At 38.6% G+C, this 18288-nt stretch overlaps 1 protein-coding gene across 22 annotated transcripts in view; it reads right to left on the bottom strand.

Moving 5' to 3' along the window:
- The window catches only part of LOC108002604 (polypyrimidine tract-binding protein 2), a 429375-nt gene that overhangs the window by 252423 nt on the left and 158664 nt on the right, over positions 1–18288 (bottom strand). For 10 of the 22 annotated variants that reach the window (XM_062078838.1, XM_062078837.1, XM_062078841.1 and 7 more), the window contains exon 2: positions 2413–2567. The exons of 11 other annotated variants lie outside the window; for them this stretch is intronic. In XM_062078838.1, coding sequence (XP_061934822.1) covers positions 2413–2493 — 81 coding nt within the window. In that variant the 5' untranslated portion in view covers positions 2494–2567. Of the gene's footprint in view, positions 1–2412; positions 2568–18288 lie in introns of those variants that run through there. One more of the 22 variants, XM_062078868.1, reaches the window with a different exon arrangement.

The following is an 18288-nucleotide window of genomic DNA, read 5'->3' as shown; positions in this document are numbered from 1 at the left end:
CCCGTTTCGTTCTCCAACTCGAAACGAGTTACGTTTCGCCCCGTTTTGCATCCCGCCTTTATAAACACTCGCCTAACGACAATTGTTATCGCGTCGAGAATGCCCTCGGCCGTTCCGAAAGAATGCGATCGGGCTGGGAATGGCGAGTTGGCGTTTCGGGAAGGGGGCACGATAAAATCACGGCGAATCCTCTTAATTGCCGAACGGCCGCTTCCCAAAGCGAGAATCGTTTGTAATTTGCCACCACTAGTTGCTGCTCGTAGTTGGATGGGGTAGAAATTCGATCTCACACACAGAAATTTCCTTTTTTAACCGTATGTTGTACAATTAAAATATAATATAATAGTAAATGTAATAATTTATTATTATTCCATGAGGCGATAATCTCTATAAATATGGGCAATAAATAATGTAATAATATAATGATAATTATTTATTATGAAAGAAATGATACTTCTATATAAAGTAACAAAGGTTAGAAGAACTCTATGAGCAGCGATAATCTCTATAAATACAGCCAACGGAAGAATTTTTAAAGAAAATAAAATATTCACAGAAATTACACTTCTGCGTAAAATAACGAAGATTAGAAGAACTCTATGAAAGGGGATAATTTCTGTATTTAAAAGTACATAAATTAATAAAATAATAATAATTAATTATGGAAGAAATTCTGCGTAATATAACGAATACAGCCAACGGAAGAATTTTTAAAGGTACATAATATAATAAAATAATAATAATTAATTATGGAAGAAATTCTGCACAATATAATGAAGGTTAAAAAAACTCTATGAGGAGCGATAATTTCTATAAATACGGACAACAGAAGAATTTTTAAAGAAAATAAAATATTCACAGAAATTACACTTCTGCGTAATATAACGAAGGTTAGAAGAATTCTATGAAGAGCGATAATTTCTACAAATACGAACAGAAGAATTTTTAAAGAAAATAAAATATTTACAGAAATTACACTTCTGCGTAAAATAACGAAGGTTAGAAAAACTCTATGAGGAGCGATAATCTCTGTATTTAAAGGTACATAATATAATAAAATAATAATAATTAATTATGGAAGAAATTCTGCGTAAAATATCGAATACGGACAACAGAAAAATTTTTAAAGATACGTAATATAATAAAATAATAACAGTAATTTATTATGGAAGAAATTACACTTGTTTAAAATAATAAAGGTTAGAAGAATTTTTAAAGATATACATTATATACGTAAATATGGTCGAAAGGGGTGTAAGGATGATAGAGGATTAAGAGAGGGAGTAGGATCGTTGAATAGGTTAATAGACACAAAGTCACCAGAAATAAGTTGCATAAGCTCGCTGAACCGATTCAGAGATTCCTCTATCCGACGCGGAATGGCCACGGACAACAGTCGGTACCTGTTGCGTCGCAACAGTGGCTTCATAATGTGCCGACTCGGATGCGGATCCATCCCTCGTATTCCAGCAATTAGAATTTTCACTTCAGCCTTGAATAATTAATAAATTTCGGTGTTTCGATTATGGAAATATTTTTTCCAATCTTATTGTTGCTCGGCTAATTTTCAATCAAAGAACTTGCGCGTGGGATATCGTTGATATACGTGAAAAGAAGAAATATTACATACTCAGATAGAAGTAAACGATTCGAAACGTTAACGATCAAAATCATCGCAAATATCGTCAAATGTAATTATTATCGTTCAAACATTTTCAAGAAAAAAAAGCAACGAATAAAAGAGAATTGCATAAAATTATTTTACACTTATTTCAAAGAAAAGAACAACAACGTTGTTTGAAATAAATTTATAATTTTATGCAATAAAATTTCAACAACGTTCAATTTATTCATCGTGTTGAATCACTTACCGGATTATTGTTCAGTCGATTTAAAGATCCCCATCGAGATATATGCAGAAACAATTCAATAGCATGCACGTTTCGTTAACATTGGACAAGACTGGGCTCAAAGAAACATCGAGGAACTCGAAAAAAAAAAAAAAAAAAAGAAAAGAAAAAAGAAAAATTGGCACTAAAATAAGCAAGCTCTCTAAAATACGTTAACGAAAAGAAATAATCACTCAGAGAAAATTCAAAGAATGATTCTTCACTTACCCTCGACACCGACTAATTGGTTCACCCTTTTACACGAATTCAAAAACGATTCATTTAATAAATATATTCTATATTAAATATATATATATATATATATATAAGATTTCTAATTTTTTATCTAATTTTATTTCAAATTGTCTATATAATTATCACATATACCAATAATCGTATGAACTTGGTGGTTGTGGAAAAATTTTAAAAAATTTTTAAAAAATTTCAATTTATCTTTTTTTTCTTCTTCTTCTTGAAAATCGACAGATACGCTGCCAATCCAAACTGGATGATCGCGACTCACCTTTATTCCGAGGGTAGGAGTCAGCATCCCATAGTCGGTAAGGGGTGGCAGCATAACGGGGGATATGTTTGCCATCATCATACTGTCTAGAATCTTCGCACGTACTTTCCCTTCGTGCACAGAACACAAATCAATTTATTGCTTACTAGACCTACCTGAAACACAAAAGGCAAGGAGGAGGTTAGACGGGTGGAAAAAAAAGAAAAAAATTAGAATTAGAAAAACGAGAAACAATATTCCTCAACTATTCAAGTGTAAATTTATATAATAAGTAGATTTCTAGTTTTAAATCTTTCGACAAATTTATTAATATTCAAAACAACTCGAACGTTCCTAAATTTATATAATAAGATTTCCATTATGCATTCGTTATAAAAAAAAAAAAAAAAGAAAAGAAAAGAAATTGTAGATCTCGTAAAATTTTAAACCTTCCAAAAAAATCTTTCGACAAAATTATCAATATTCAAAGCGTTCCTAAATTTATATAATAAATAGATTTCTATCGCGATTATACATTAATATAAAGAAAAAGGAAAGAAATCGTGGATCTCGTAAAATTTTAAACCTTCCAAAAAAATCTTTCGACAAAATTATCAATATTCAAAGCGTTCCTAAATTTATAAATAGATTATAATAAATTAATAAATAAATTAATAAATTAATAATTAATAAATTAATAAATAGATTTCTATCGCGATTATACATTAATATAAAGAAAAAGGAAAGAAATCGTGGATCTCGTAAAATTTTAAACCTTCCAAAAAAATCTTTCGACAAAATTATCAATATTCAAAGCGTTCCTAAATTTATATAATAAATAGATTTCTATCGCGATTACATATTAATATAAAGAAAAAGGAAAGAAATCGTGGATCTCGTAAAATTTTAAACCTTCCAAAAAAATCTTTCGACAAAATTATCAATATTCAAAGCGTTCCTAAATTTATATAATAAATAGATTTCTATCGCGATTATACATTAATATAAAGAAAAAGGAAAGAAATCGTGGATCTCGTAAAATTTTAAACCTTCCAAATTTCTTCTTTCGCAAAGGTTCCACGTTATAAATTTAGATTAAAGCGGCAACAACCGCCCTTATCGACAACAGCTCGTGATCGATTCATTCCCTTAAACATAATCAAAGAGCTCTACACCAAGCTGATCGTTGGAACGATGAAAAGCTCATAAGCGGGCGCGGATTTCTGATTTCTTGCTTCCCTCCCGCCAGGGAGATGGTAATTCCGTACATCCGAACACGCACGCTCCCCGTGCAAATCACCGGCTTAGGAGCTTGATTGTTTGCTCACCGGCTAATTAAAGTGTACTTAGAGACCGGTTTCGTTCGTTTCCCTGGATCATCGCCGCTCTAAATCTCTCCACCCCCTCCCCTCTCCTTTTACGAGGGCGTGCATTCTTTACCTCATTATTAATTTAATTATTATTATTATTATCATTCCGAAACTTTAAAATAACCGGTTCGTTTCACAATTTATCGAATTAGAAATACTTTTAACGCGAGGAAAATGATAAATAACAAATTAGGGAAAATTGAGAATCGATAAAATAACTACTCCTCCGACGGAGAAATATCTGAACGTAAAAATTTCTAAAAATTTCGCTTTTCCTTTCGTCTTTTTCTTTCCGGTTCTTTTTCGGTTCCTCGAAATCCGTATATTTCGAAGAAGCGTTCGACGAATCGCATTTCGATACGGCTTCGATCCAATGCGAACTCTCTCGATCCGAAAATCGCGAAGAAGGAAAAAACGTTCCAGGAAAGGAGGGTGTTCGAGAGTGGGCGGAAACTTAGATTGGCTGGCCACGTGGCTGTCGTCGATCCGCGAGTTGGAACAACGGATAAAGAGATTGGGGGGAGGGGGAGAGAGGCTTGGTATGCGCGCGAGATCGCACGAAGTGGAAACGTTGTAACGGCACGATCCGGGCCGGCTTAACCGGCAAAGCCGACGTAAGACCTCCCGCGAAATCTCTATTTCCCGGCGAACGCCGTGTTTCCACGCTGTTTTCGTTCCAGATCAAACCGTTACCCTTTATCCCTCCATCCTCCCCCTCTGTCCACTCCTTCTCCCTTCCTCGTACTCGAGTCGTTTAACGATGGACGAAAGAAAGAAAGAAGCAATATATTCCTCTCCCTTTCTTCCTTTCTCTTTCTCTCTTGCCAGGTGACAAGATTAACCACGATTAAGTAGAATTACCGTCTGTTGAGGATTAAAGATCGAATTTTCGAAAATTGCGGGAGGATAAGAGAGGAGGTTCGTTTCGTTCGAAGCAAAAGGAGACGAAGATCGTACCGCCACCCCGTTGTTTTCGCAGGGTATCCTCTCCTTCCTTTCCTCCTCTCTTTCTTCTTTTTCTCTTTCTCTTTCCCCCTTTTCATACGAACGAATATTTTATTCAACGGCACTCGGCCAGCACGACTTTCGCGGCCGTTTGATATCGCAGTCTCATTGCATAAAACCCGAGGCTTGCATAAAACAGGGGGCCAGGCGTTCCTCGAGCACCGGTCGGAAAGACAGGGCTCGGTTGAAAAGGGAGCCGGTTGAAAAAGGAAAAAAATTCATCGGGATTAAGCGTGACGCTTCACGCAGAAAGGATCAGAATCTTTCTCTCCTTTTTATTCCCTTCGTGATAATAATTTGATGATTCACCGAACTCTATGAGTCGCAAAAGCGACGAGTGTAACACTCGAAATAATTCAACGCTCCGCGTCTGGGATCGTCATTTTCCTCTTTTAAAACTCCTCGAAAGAGAGAGAAAAAAGAAAAAAGAAAAACGTGTCGTAAGATTAAAATCGATGAAGATGAAAATCTAAACAGAATCCATATAAATTATCAACATTATGAATAATGGACCCCCTGAAAACAGTTGTCAAAACTTCATATACATACACATACATATATATAATAATCTCCCATTTCTCTACGCCAAACTATTATACGCATCGCTCGCTCCTTCATCCTCCCCTCCCCATTCAGAATTAATCAAATCGCAACTCGTTTATCATTCGACCGTGCGTGGCAGCACGGTCGTTGCAACAAGTTCCAAAGAGCGGCCATAGACGCTTGACATTTCCATTTCTCTCGCGTCCAGCTTTTGTCCGCCGCTTCTCCTCTCTCTCTCTCTCTTCCTTCCTCTTTTTTTCATCGCCCCTCTCTCGCCACGAGGAGGTTAATCGCCGGCGAATTAGCCACGCTTGGATACAGAATTAATCAAACGCGTCTCCCCGACTGCAAACGTGGTGGAAACGCGATGGGTAACACGGGTGGAGATGAGAGGGATTCGCGGTGGAAATAAAAGAAGAGAGAAAGAGGGGGAGGAGGTGGACGACGCGTGACGGGCCTCCAGCTTCATCCGCCGGTATTAACGCGGAATAACGTGTGCAATTATCGCTTTCAGCCTCGCAACGGGGTCACTGCCGGTTTTACGATTTCCTCCCGGTTCTTCTTTTTCTTTTCTCTCTCTCCTCTATCGAGACGGGAGAGGATCTTCTTATTGCCGTTTAATTGGCTTCTAAGCATGGCTCGATAAGATTAATGAATTAAGATGGAAAAGAGAGAGATGCTTGTAATTTTGAGAATGTATGTTGAAATGAACAATTTCTAAGCCCTCTCTGCGTATGAGAGAGTTGAATAATGTTGTGTAGAATGGTTAGATTCTTTTAATTCTAGAATTAGAGCGATCGAACTACATTTACATTCCGAGTTTGACAGTCGTGGGGATAGAAATATTATTTTGAAAAGTATTTTTGAGTTTTGTAAGCATGAATGGGGGATAAAATGAAGTTGGGGCGAGTTTGATTCTTATTGAAATTAGTTCTATTCGTTGACGACAGAGGGAAGGAGAGTGGGGATGAAAATAGAGAAGAAATAAGAATAATAGACAGGGCGGGTTATTGGGATTGTAAGGTTTGCTCTCGTAAAATAAGAAAGGCGAAAGGCAGAATCGAAAGATATTTTATATACTTGCGAACTGAGGATGCATCATTACGTTATTATTAAAATCAACGATATTCTATAACAAATTTTACACAATTTTTCGTGAAATCATTTTAGCCAAGAAATTCACCGTGTGAAGTCGTTGGTTGGCCGAGCCGTTCTGTAACAATTAATCGGTTAATTATCGGTCAGATACGTATCGAGGAATTAAAGAATTAGTTCGATCGAAGACGAGAGATCGACCTCGAGAGGAGATCAATTCGATTATTATTCGAATCTCGGAATCTTGTGAGTCGAGATAAGGTTCTTTCGGCGGTTGACGTTAACGAGTGTGATCGTTGGGCCGTGTACAGTCGGTGGCTTCCGATCGATCGACACCAAGCCGCTAATTGGCAATCGGTGTAGTTGCATTAGGAATATTGACAGTGACGCGTGAATGATGACGCGACGCGGGAACGTTTAACGTGATTTTCTGCTAATGATGGTTGCTGCTAGTGATTCACCCTGGTTAATATACCTTGCCTGGTTAAAGGGCTGATTCGGATTGGATTGATTGGGGGTTAAGCGGATAAAACTCGCGAAGAAAAAGAAAAGAACGTTGAAACTCGAACAATCTAGCCGTTATCTTCATCTACGGGCGTGCAACGATGTCGATCGCGGCGGAAGTCGACTGGAACCGGAAGCGACGCGCCGAGACCCCTGGCCGGAGATGACGCGTGTTTTCAATTACTCGACAGCCGGTGCGCGCCGCGTGGCAATTTGCATTTTTCGCCGATATTTCGAGTGTAACCACGCTTTTCTCCGATTCGTCTTCCCTTCTTTGTTCACCCAACGATTTCATTCGGGTATTTTTTTACCTGTTGTCGATTCGATAATGTTGAAATTCTCGCGATATCCCCCTTTTTAACGAAATTATTCAATTAATTAAGAAATTGGTAAATTATAATTTTTATATCGAATCGAGGAATAATTTTAAATCAATCCATTACAGAAAAATGAAAACTAGTGTTGGCCGAGAAATATAGAAATTCAATCAAAAGGCAATTTGAAAAAAAATATTGGCTCAATTTTCCCTCCCCCCTCCCCGTTTTCCTATTTCTCGTTCAATTACAATAAAGGGAATTCGTTAACGAAACATTATGTAGAACCTTCCATTAGTTCAATGGAGTTTATCATGTATAAAATAGAAAAATAATTTATTTTTTTTCCCCGTTCCATTTCAGTTTGTGTAAAAAACAAATTTAAAAAAAAAATTTTTTTTTTACGTATTAATCGTAAATAAAAATCAATTAATTCCATTTATTTTGGAGGCTTGTTTTTTCGAGGATTAAAAGTTATCGATAATTAAGCTTCTGTAAACTTCTGTAATATTTTTTTTTTATCGAAAAAAAATAAAACTATCGCTTGAGAAACAAAACTAACAATGTTTTTCTTTTTTTTTTCTCTTTCTATTTTATTCAAATTAACATCAAATGATCCTTTAAGAGAAGGATCCATAAGAACGAAAGGTTTTCAGTTCTAAATTGAAGGCTAAACTTAATCCAACTGCAAAACGAGCACGTACCTATATGGTATTTGCGTTAAAAAGGACTTATGTGAACGCAGGATAAACTAACAGGGCAAAATAACAAAAGACTTGATTACTATGATCACGTAGCCAGACTCCGGGAACGTTTCCTTGTTACTGAATCCGGTATTAAACTCACGTTTAAACCTTAAAGATCTCCAATCCAATAAAACACGAACCATCTCTTCTTTCCCTCCGATCCTGTTTCCAGTTTTCTTCGAAATTTTTCTTTAAAATCATCCGAGCAACCGTGATATCTTTCGAAACCTGTCTTTTCGATAATTAACGTGAATGACAAATCTTTCGTATTTATTCCACGATGGACAATTTCAATCGAAAATTTTTGACGATTCGATACTTCCATCTATATTTCGGAGATTTAAAGAAAAAAAAGAAATCTTCGAAAGAAAAATCATATCACGGCCGTGACGCGTGAAGGCGAATCCGAACACTCCGCCTTGAAGAAGATACAGCACTCTTGTCTCGGCATATTCATACTGAAATTAACGATCCGTGCCTAACTTCGTAGCCTCTGGATAAGAGGCTACGAAGAAGCCGGTGGTAAGAGACGTCTGGAGGATCCCTATGTCCCAACGGACGTTTCTCTCTTGCGCCAACCACGACTCTTACGAGGCTCCTACCAGGCTGGAAAGCTGAGTTAGTTCGTATTTATATAGGAGTCTGCACGTGATCCTTGGACCGATCTGTAAATTTCCTGTCCGTCCTTCTGGAATCCTGCGAAGGTGAATCTTCTCGACTTCGAGGGGACAGAAGTCGAGTAGAGTATGAGAACGTATATTTAACGTTCTGGAAGTTTCAATGATCCGTTCCATCGTTGAATTTGGAAGAAAAGAGCGATTACATATCGGCATTTTCAACGGTGAATCTTATAAGATGAGATAAAACATTTTTCCATCTAAAGCAGTCTTTACGAATAAACAAGAAGACATTAAAATGCCGGGCAAACTAAATAAAAACGATTCTTCATCGAATCTTCTCCGTCGAGAAAGAATTTGAGAATTATCCAGGTTCCCTTTCCCCATTAAGCTTGAGTGCATCACGTAAAATATTCAAAGATATTCAAAGATAATATCGAAAGCTTTCCACGGCCACTCGTTTCTTTTTCTTTGAGAAGAGAGCACTACGAGGAACTTTCATATCGGACAAAACGCGCGAGCTTAATCGCGTTACTTTAACGAGAACCCCTTCTTGGTATTTCGAACTAATTCGAACTTCTGTTCGATATTCCAGATCCTCGAATATTTCGAATTGATTACGAACGAAGATGTACAGTATTCTACATTTATCCATGTATAACCTTTCTTATTTTGTATATATCAAAAATTTATCTTGTACGAAATTAGAAAATACATAAGATTATATAACGACAATAATATATAAAAATGGAGAAATAAAAGAAAGAGAGATATTAAAATTTATCCGGAAAAATGAATCCAGATAAATAAGAACTGAATTTTTTATCGATAATGCAAAGTATTATTATTTACTCGTTCGAGATCGTATGAGAATTTACCGAGCTCAATCGATAAACACTATGATTGAACAGCTAATTCCTTGATAAATAATTATATAACACATTTTATCTCCCTTAAAGTTAAAAACTTGTAATTAAACATACATCTCATAGACTAATTCCACGATATATGCCACTTTTTGTGCTACTGATATAGCGAGGAGCAGGATTTAAGAAATAATTTTAAAAAATTAGATAAGATAGATACGAAGAAAATCCTATCGCACGAAAGAAGATAACTCAAGTCCGTTTGTTCCGAATACGTAAATAATACTAGCGAGAGTAGCGGTAGCGCTTGGAGCCATCTAGTGGCGGAAGTCGGTATTACAGATCGGCATATATATTCAAGAGGATTGCTTATGCTCGTAGCCGCTTAGCGGTAGTGACGAGTACTAAAGATCGGTCGCGAGCAGCAGTTGACAAGACGTGGCTTTATAATTTTCTCCTTTGAAATTAAATTTCGAAACAAGTAATGGTAAAGCATAAATATATATTATGAAAATATACTTAAATCTTCAAAAATAGGGAGGAAAAATTTGTAACTATTAACATTAATAATACGTAATATAAGATTGAGATGTAATATAATAATAATAAGATACAAGTAAAGAATAAGAACGAAAGAAGGTTTTTACTCGCATTTATTAACGTCAAGTCGTATTTCAACGACAGAGAATAGCTAATTAAACGGACATTTCCCCGAAGATGAGGCAAGATTATTCGACGATCGTCCCAGAAGTCTCGTTAAAGCCTGAGGCAACAGGTTCCACGAGGTTTCTATGCAACGCAGCCTCGAATTCAATTCTGACAGATTGCGAACGCGATTGCATTCGCGGCACGCGCCGCGTTATGACGTTTGACCTGCGTTCAAAATGGCGCCTATTCGCCAGGAATCAACCGTTATTGTCTTTACTTTCGGATGAATCGGATGAAATCGTAACGAGATAAACGGTCGTTTAACCTATTTTGTAACTATTCGCGATGAACAATTGTTTTACGACGAATATTCTGAATTTAAAAAAAAAAAAAAAAGGAAAAGAAAATATATATATATATATCGATGTGCGTAAATTTTCGTGAATTATAAAATATTACTCCGCTGAGATGAAATATTTCTTAGAATAAAGTTGTATAAATATTTTGCAATTGAATAAATTCAAGTGGAAAACACGGGTAAAAAAATTCAATCGCAGATAACCATGGGAGTTGAGGCAAAGTTGGCGAAATCTGTTCTTTCTTATGAGATTTTGCCTCGGAGCCCGCGGTCCGAACAATAGGAAAAAGCACTTCTGAAAAAGTTGCGCGACACAAAAGAAGACGTAACGCGCAACAGAAATAGTTTCTCCTTCTCCCGTCTTTATTTCTTCTCTCTCAATAGAAACTACGCTCGTTTTCATCCTCTCACGCAATAACGATTATTGAAACCAAGTCGAGCAACAAAAGGAAATATCCTTTTTTATCAATACGCTATCCCTTTTAATCCTCCCAACGATCTCCCTCTCCTTAACTTTACTCCAAAAGCATGCCAAATTAACGAAGAAAGAAGAAGAAGAAGAAGAAGAAGAGAAGAAATTTCAGAATATCTCTCGCGATATTCGATTGAACAATTGAATAATAATCTGCCATAATTTTTCGATACGCACTCGAAAACGATATACGAAAAAAATACATCTACGAATTCGAATTCGTAAAATTCAAACTTCGAAAAAAAAAATAATAACAAAGAAACTCTGTGAAGAACGCAAACCGAGGGGAGAGTGAACATCAAGAACCGCGCATCGGAAACAATGGAAGGAGCACGTCGCATCATGGCAGATTTGAGCGCCACAGGTGAAATTTAATATATCGCCTCGGAAGAACCGCCACCGTCTTTGCTAGGCGCGGGCTTAATTACCTTCAGTGGCCTGGAACTCGCGGAAATTCACTATCAACGCGTCACAGGGATGTTTCGCGCCACAGCGTCCCGTTTCTCTTTCTCTAACCCTCCCCTGACCCCTCCCCTCCCCGTCTCACGTTCAACGCGGCCTCGAAACATAATTAAAATTTTCTAATTAAGAATTTCGATAAGGAAGCGCTCCGGCCAGCTGGAAAGGGATGCTTCGCCGTCACGAGGCTCCACCTTATTTTCCCCTATAACCAACCAACCCCTTCCCTCTCCCCCAACTAAGATCCCTTATCACTGTTCTCCCTCCACTGTTCCACGCTGCTTAATATCGCACCCCTCGTGTTTACCGAATTAACGAATCCTCGCCTCCCCCCTTCCTCGATTCTCAAACCAGTTTCGTGCCTTCTTTCCCCCCCCCCCTCCTTATTCACTCGTACGATCGAAACGTCCTCTTTTTGCTCGCGTAACTCGCACGAGAAGCGGGTATTAGGGGTGGTGTTTCAGTAACTCGAGTGGAAAAACCACGATTAGGTAGAAAATTAGATTGTTGTTTAGAAACGAAAAAGAAAATATTGATACTCGTTAAAAGATACTCGTTGAGAAAACCTGGATGATCTCGGAGCAGATTTCTCCGATGAAGAATCAATTCTTTCGATTACGTCTCCGCCCTTTCATCCACTCGACGGCGAATTTGCCGGTGGGCATTCGCCACGGGTCAAAGTCTCGAGCGGAATAGCAGGGATTCCCGGGTGCGGGAGTCGTCGAGTGGCCGATTCCAAGCTAACCTCGTTCGCCCCTCTAACTAAGCGCGATCCTGTCGTGGATTCTCTCGTTTCGAAACTTAATCGAGCCGCATCATGGAGGATCCGCGGGTCGAAGAACGATCGTCGAACTCCTCTCGAGCCTAACGAATCACCGTGTTACCTCGGAGCATCCGTTCTCGATGATCTCTGCGCGCGTTCGCCGCGATATCTCTAACCGTGAAAATAGGGGAGGAGTTTCTGGATCGCGTGGAAGATCTAATTCCTCGAATTAATAGAGTCGAACGAACGAAGACTGGGTCTTTCGTAAATTTACCGACTACAATTTTTCTAAAAAAAAATTTCGCGAATCAAAAATTAGAATAGAGGCGTCTCGAAGTTGAAGCTCGACCCAAAATTAATCCTCGTCGATATTCGTGGAAAGTGGGGCAATGTAAGATAGCGAACCGGCTCGAATCTGTTTTTATATAATCGAGGTTGTTTGTTTGAACAACAGCTGGGGGGGAAGGGAAAGGTGGTGGTTGCTCGTCAAGTTTTGAACGATGTCCAAATCGTCGTCGTCTGGGGATGATTAAAAGAATGAAGAGTGCCACGCGCAGCGGCCGGAAGAGCTGCAGGGAGAAAGGAAATAACGAGCCGACTTGGCCGACGACTTTTTTTTCCTTCTATGGAGGGCCATTAGCGTGTCTATAAATAAAATAATCGCCGGCCGTGTCTTTTGTCGTATTCCCGTAGCCTGCCCTTCTAACGTTGCTTCGGTCGTTCCGTTGAACAATTGTTAGGGTAGGGCTGACCCGATCGATCCTCTCCCGCTTGAAAGAAATCGCTTTATTCGAATCCTATCGCGTACGTCTTTAATAAGCTTTGCTCGGGGAAATCCGCCATTGTACTGTTTCTTGTGCTACGCTTTAGCGGTTAATTTCGACGGTGATAAATACACAAAGTTACAAGAATGGTCGTAAATTTCGGAAACGGTAAATGTGTATTTACTGTTCCTTGATTTGTGTGAAGAGGATAGATATGTTGGAAAGTATTTCTCTTCGAATTTTATTATTTTCAATCGAAAGATGTTTGAACTATCATCGATATTATCATCGATATTAGAGACTCGATTGAGTAACTTCGAGATAACATAATATGATTTATAAAGAGTTTTTAAACGCACACACGTATTTCTTTGATCTAATTGTAATAGTAGATTATTATTGCATTATAAACGGGGTTCACATGCACGGACACAACGCGAATTAGATGTATATTTGCTATATTTTTTTTCGAATTTTGTTATTCTCAATTCTTTGAAAGAATCATCGATATTTTATTGATGTTATCAGAGATTCAATAATATTGAGTAATTTCGAGGTAACGCATAATATGATCTATAAAGAGTTTTTATTTCGAGATTTAATTATAATAGTGGACTATCATTATATTATGCCATGTAAACGGGGTTCACATGCACGGACACGACGCAAGATAGATGTGTATTTGCCTTGATTTATTGTGAGAAGAGGACAGACGTATTGAAAATTTTTTTTCGAATATCGAATATCGATATCATCAGAGATTCGATCGAGTAATTTCGAGATAACGCAATATGATCTACATCTATCATTGCATTACACCATATAAAATACGATACACGGATACGACGCAAGTTAAATGTATATTTGCTGTGTTCTTTCTTTCGAATTTTGTTATTTTCAATTTTTTGAAAGGTAAATAAAGAGTTTTAATAAAAAACGCACACATGTATTTCTCTGATCTAATTATAATAGTCGACTATTATTGCATATACCACGTAAACGGGGTTCACACGCACGGACAGTGCATTCCGCAGTGTATACTGAATATTGTACAGATGCACTAAATATACTAAAAACGTGTAATTTAATCACGTTGGATTCTATTTAAACGAAGAAGAAGCTTTTTTCTCGAATAATCGAATTCTTTTCCATCACTGAGTGGTGCACACAAGATAAGAATCATCACGAATTGTCGCATTGCACTTGATATCGATATTTGAAATTCGTTCAAAGGAACGATTTCCAATCCCCAACTTACTGCGCACAGTTTTCACCCTCTACATGAAACTACCCCTTCTATTGGAACCTAGTGGCAGCACGTGTCATCTTCGCGAGAAGTTGAACGTGGCGTGGCCTCGTTCAGGCCAGCAAATCGAAACTGCTGAACTACTCCGAGCAATTAGTAATAAGTAATTAGCCATCAAGCACATGGCGGGATAGGGACAGATGGGAGGGTTGAAGTGGCGGAAACTTGGTAGGTCGAGTATATATGAACGAGTAGAGCCTATTTGAATCTTAGATCGATGCTGAGACAGTTTGGCACCGATCATTACTCCGAGTTGATCGATAAGAATTTCTTCACTTTGATTGAAATTTCATCCAAGATCGATCTCACTTGGAACAATTTACTTGCAAATCGATTTAAACGGAACGAATTGTCGAAATATTCCGAGTGGACACGAATATAATAACTGGAATATAAAGTATATTTTATCAAAATATACGAAAATTGTTCAGAGGATAAGAATTCTGCGCAGAAAATGTCACAATGTAACAATCGTTCCAAAAAAAAAAAAAAAAAAGAAACAAAGGATGGATCAAAATACGAGGAAATAAAAAAGGAAGGAGCGAGGGAAGCGAACAGGTGATTATATCGAGCCGGGCGTCAATTGGACGGAAGCGATCGAACGAATCGTGAAAATTACACGATAAAGTTGATTTTAAGTCTGGCAAAAAACGAATCAAGTGATTCGTAAGAGAATCACCCCGACGATAATGCCCCTCCCCCGAATACAAACTATCGAGTGGCCGGATACTCGTGGAGCTCGTAAAATAATTACCGATCAATCGAATCGGCGTTAATCGGGTAATTAGCCATTAACTGAACCGTGCCAGCTCGATCGTCTGTAATGTGTTCATACGCGAAATAGAGCGGGAGGGGGAGAGGAATATCCGCGATACGCGTTCATTTTAATCTCTCCCCCCCCTCTCCCCGCGAACAACACACTGACACCGATATTTTCATAATTGAGAAACTATGGCCGTTTCGGCCGTAGTCGCTGGCTGGGGTAAAATGTATAATAGGCGAGATAAAATGCATAATGATAGCCGACGGGTTCCAGGAATTATTAATTTAGGAAAAGGATTTTATTTCGTTACAGATAATCGCGGTGATCAAAATGAGGTGATATCGCAGAGAGAGACAATCTTTCGACGCTTTTGTTTAATTAAAATTAAACCTTTCGTTACCGCTGGCTGGACTATAGTCTCCATAAAATCCCACTGGCGTACCACTGGTCGACTCTGCATAGAGATGCCGCGTATCGTGACGAGAGATTCGAGTTTATCGTTCGTAGAGTTTATTATTCCTCGATAATGAATAAAAGGAAATGCCGGTCGTTGACACGATCATTGTGCACAATGCACATTCTCGAGAATTGGCGAAAGGGTTAAAAAAAATCTCGAAATCGCAAACGAATATTTCTCTCCAACGCGATTAGAAAAAAATCGCCACCTTTTCCCCTCCTTCTCTCCTCCCTTCTCTTTCGTTCGAGCTCGATCCTCGATTGACCGCAGAGAGAAAACAAATAAAAAAAAAAAAAGAAAGGATAAAATAGACGCAAACGGACGAAAAACTACGTTCCACCAATTTTCCCGGAATTATCCTCGCGATCGTCCGTGAAAATGGGGGTGAAAAAGTTCGTGCCGCTGGCACGGATGCGGGCGCCATAAAATGACACCAATAGGGTAAAGATAATTCGATGAAACAACAACGCTCGTTATTCACGGGAGAACAATTCGATTCTCGGGGGCGGCGAGTCGTCGTTTCGGGGGATCGCTGGATCGGTTCGTTTCATTCATTCGTTCATTCATTCGTTCGTTCGTTCGTTCGTTCGTTTCGCGCGAGTTTCCCCATTTGGAGGGAATGGCTGGCGGAGAAATCGTTTACACAGAGATCGGGCCCGATAAGCGTGCGTTCTCGATTTTATTAATTTGCAGAAATTAATTCGGCCGAGCGCCACCGCTAACGCTTCAATTAAGACTGGACAGTCAATCAAAGCTAATTGAAACCGGAAAGGGGAGTATTTGGCGTTGATTGGACGTTTTTTTAAACGCGGCCATTATTCGGCCGCTGCCTTTACACGTCACGCGTTTACACGCGCTTTTTATCCTGCTACGAAAAATTGCTCTCTCTCTCTCTTTCTTTTATTATTATTATTACTATTATTATTATTAATCGTTATTTCTTTTCCTTCTTCTCTCGTCCCCTTTCCTCTTTCGAGGTTTTTCGTCGGGGAACGGTTTGAGCTGATGGACGCGGCGAGTTAATGACTTCCGGTGGCGCTAGTGTGTTAACCGTTGGGATCGCGATTATTTGTAACCCGACTCTTGGGATAAGTTTGATTAAAGCTCAATGAACTACGGTTAAATGGTAACTGGTTGTTTTGCAATAACGTGTAATTAAGAAACTTAACCTTAGAAATTAGTTTATAACGTTGTACGAATTGTAATTAAAGGTCGGATCGAGAATTCGCGTAAACGATGATTTCGCCATTCCCCGAACGCCATGTTTCTCCCATTTCATTTCATTTCACGGCCGTGAAATCCGCAATTCTCGTTTACCATCCGACCCCATCTATTTTCAATATCGATCGACGTGTCATAAATTCGCACGGGATGCCAGAATCGAACGACACAATCTCTCGTTAAACCCTCTTTGCTTGTCCCAATTAAACCCACAGTCGATTAATTAAAAACTCCTGAAATTGAATCGCTGTGACATTAATCAAGACAATCTAACAAGAACCCGGGAAACTATCAATTATTGCCTCGAGTGCAACGCAGAAATCGGCGAAACTTTCGAGAAATGAATTAAAAATTCGAAACTCGAAGATTGGAATCGATAAGAAATAAGACCCTTCCTTCTAAGATCTTCGTCCCTTTTTTATCGAAATCGAACAATTTATACTCGATGTATAAATTCAACAAAAAACGTTTCCTCCAAACATGCCGTCTATTTTCTCCGCGTGCCGGTTCATTATTCATCTAAAAAAATTATTCGACTAAAAAATGAAAGGGAAGCGGATCGATGGAGATCGAGCTCAACTTGGTGCGAAACTTTCTCACGGGCGGGCTTTCTCTTTTTTAATTCAACCCCGGTTCCAATTGTTCCACCCGCGTTTCGGGGATCGCAGTCGAAGCCGGGCATCGAGTACACTTGGCCACCTCAATGGGAACTCCCGGCGGATGTGTCGATAATTTTGTGGGCCCTCAATTAGCGAGGCCGGCCGTTTCTCGAGAGCCATTACTTCGATTACTTTTCTAGTGTTCCCCATCGAACGCTCGTCCGACACCTCCACCCCACGCTGGTTAATTAATACAGGGGGATAAAGCCGCGTTTTCACGCGCCGATTTCGGGATTGCTTTTCGCATTTTGCTCTCGGAATCTTGGACAAAGTTCTTCGAGGAAGAGTGCAAGATTGAAAGATCGTTGTTGTCTTGATAAAGTTAGTGTCATTTTAAGGAGAAGCTTTTTTTGTCCTCAGAATTTTTGGTGGGAAGCAAAATTTTTGCGCCCATTTTACGTACTGCAACTACAGGAATGGAGTCATCGGTTTCTGTCATTACGAATTTTTATTGACATCGTTCATTGTGTTAATAGAGAATATCTATCGGGATGAATAGAATGAATATGCGTCAGTTACTTTTTGCATTTGCTCTCGGAACGTTGGAGCAGAAGACAAAGTTCTTCGAGGAAGAGTGGAAGATTGAAAGATCATTGTTGTCTTGATAAAGTTAGTGGTTTGTGTCATTTTAAAGAGAAGCTTCTTTGCGTTTGTTCTCATTTTATGTACTGCAACGATAGGAATGGAGTCATCGGTTTCGAATTTTGATTGACATCGTTCATTGTGTTGACGATTAATAGAGAATATCTATTGGGATGAATAGAATGAATATGCGTCAGTTACTTTTTGCATTTGCTCTCGAAACGTTGGAGCAGAAAAAAGTTCGAGGAAGAGTGGAAGATTGTGTATTGTATAATAAGAATAAAATGATCGGTTTCTGTCATTATGGATTTTGATTGAATGAATTTGCATCAGCTACTTCTTGCATTTGTTCTCAGAATTTTTGAAAGCAAAATTCGGATATGAT

This window comes from Apis cerana, linkage group LG8 (genome assembly GCF_029169275.1).
Source record: "Apis cerana isolate GH-2021 linkage group LG8, AcerK_1.0, whole genome shotgun sequence".
Classification (NCBI taxonomy): Eukaryota; Metazoa; Arthropoda; class Insecta; order Hymenoptera; family Apidae; genus Apis; species Apis cerana.
The sequence above is the reverse complement of the archived record's forward strand: the minus strand, read 5'-3'. Positions and strand labels throughout refer to the sequence as shown.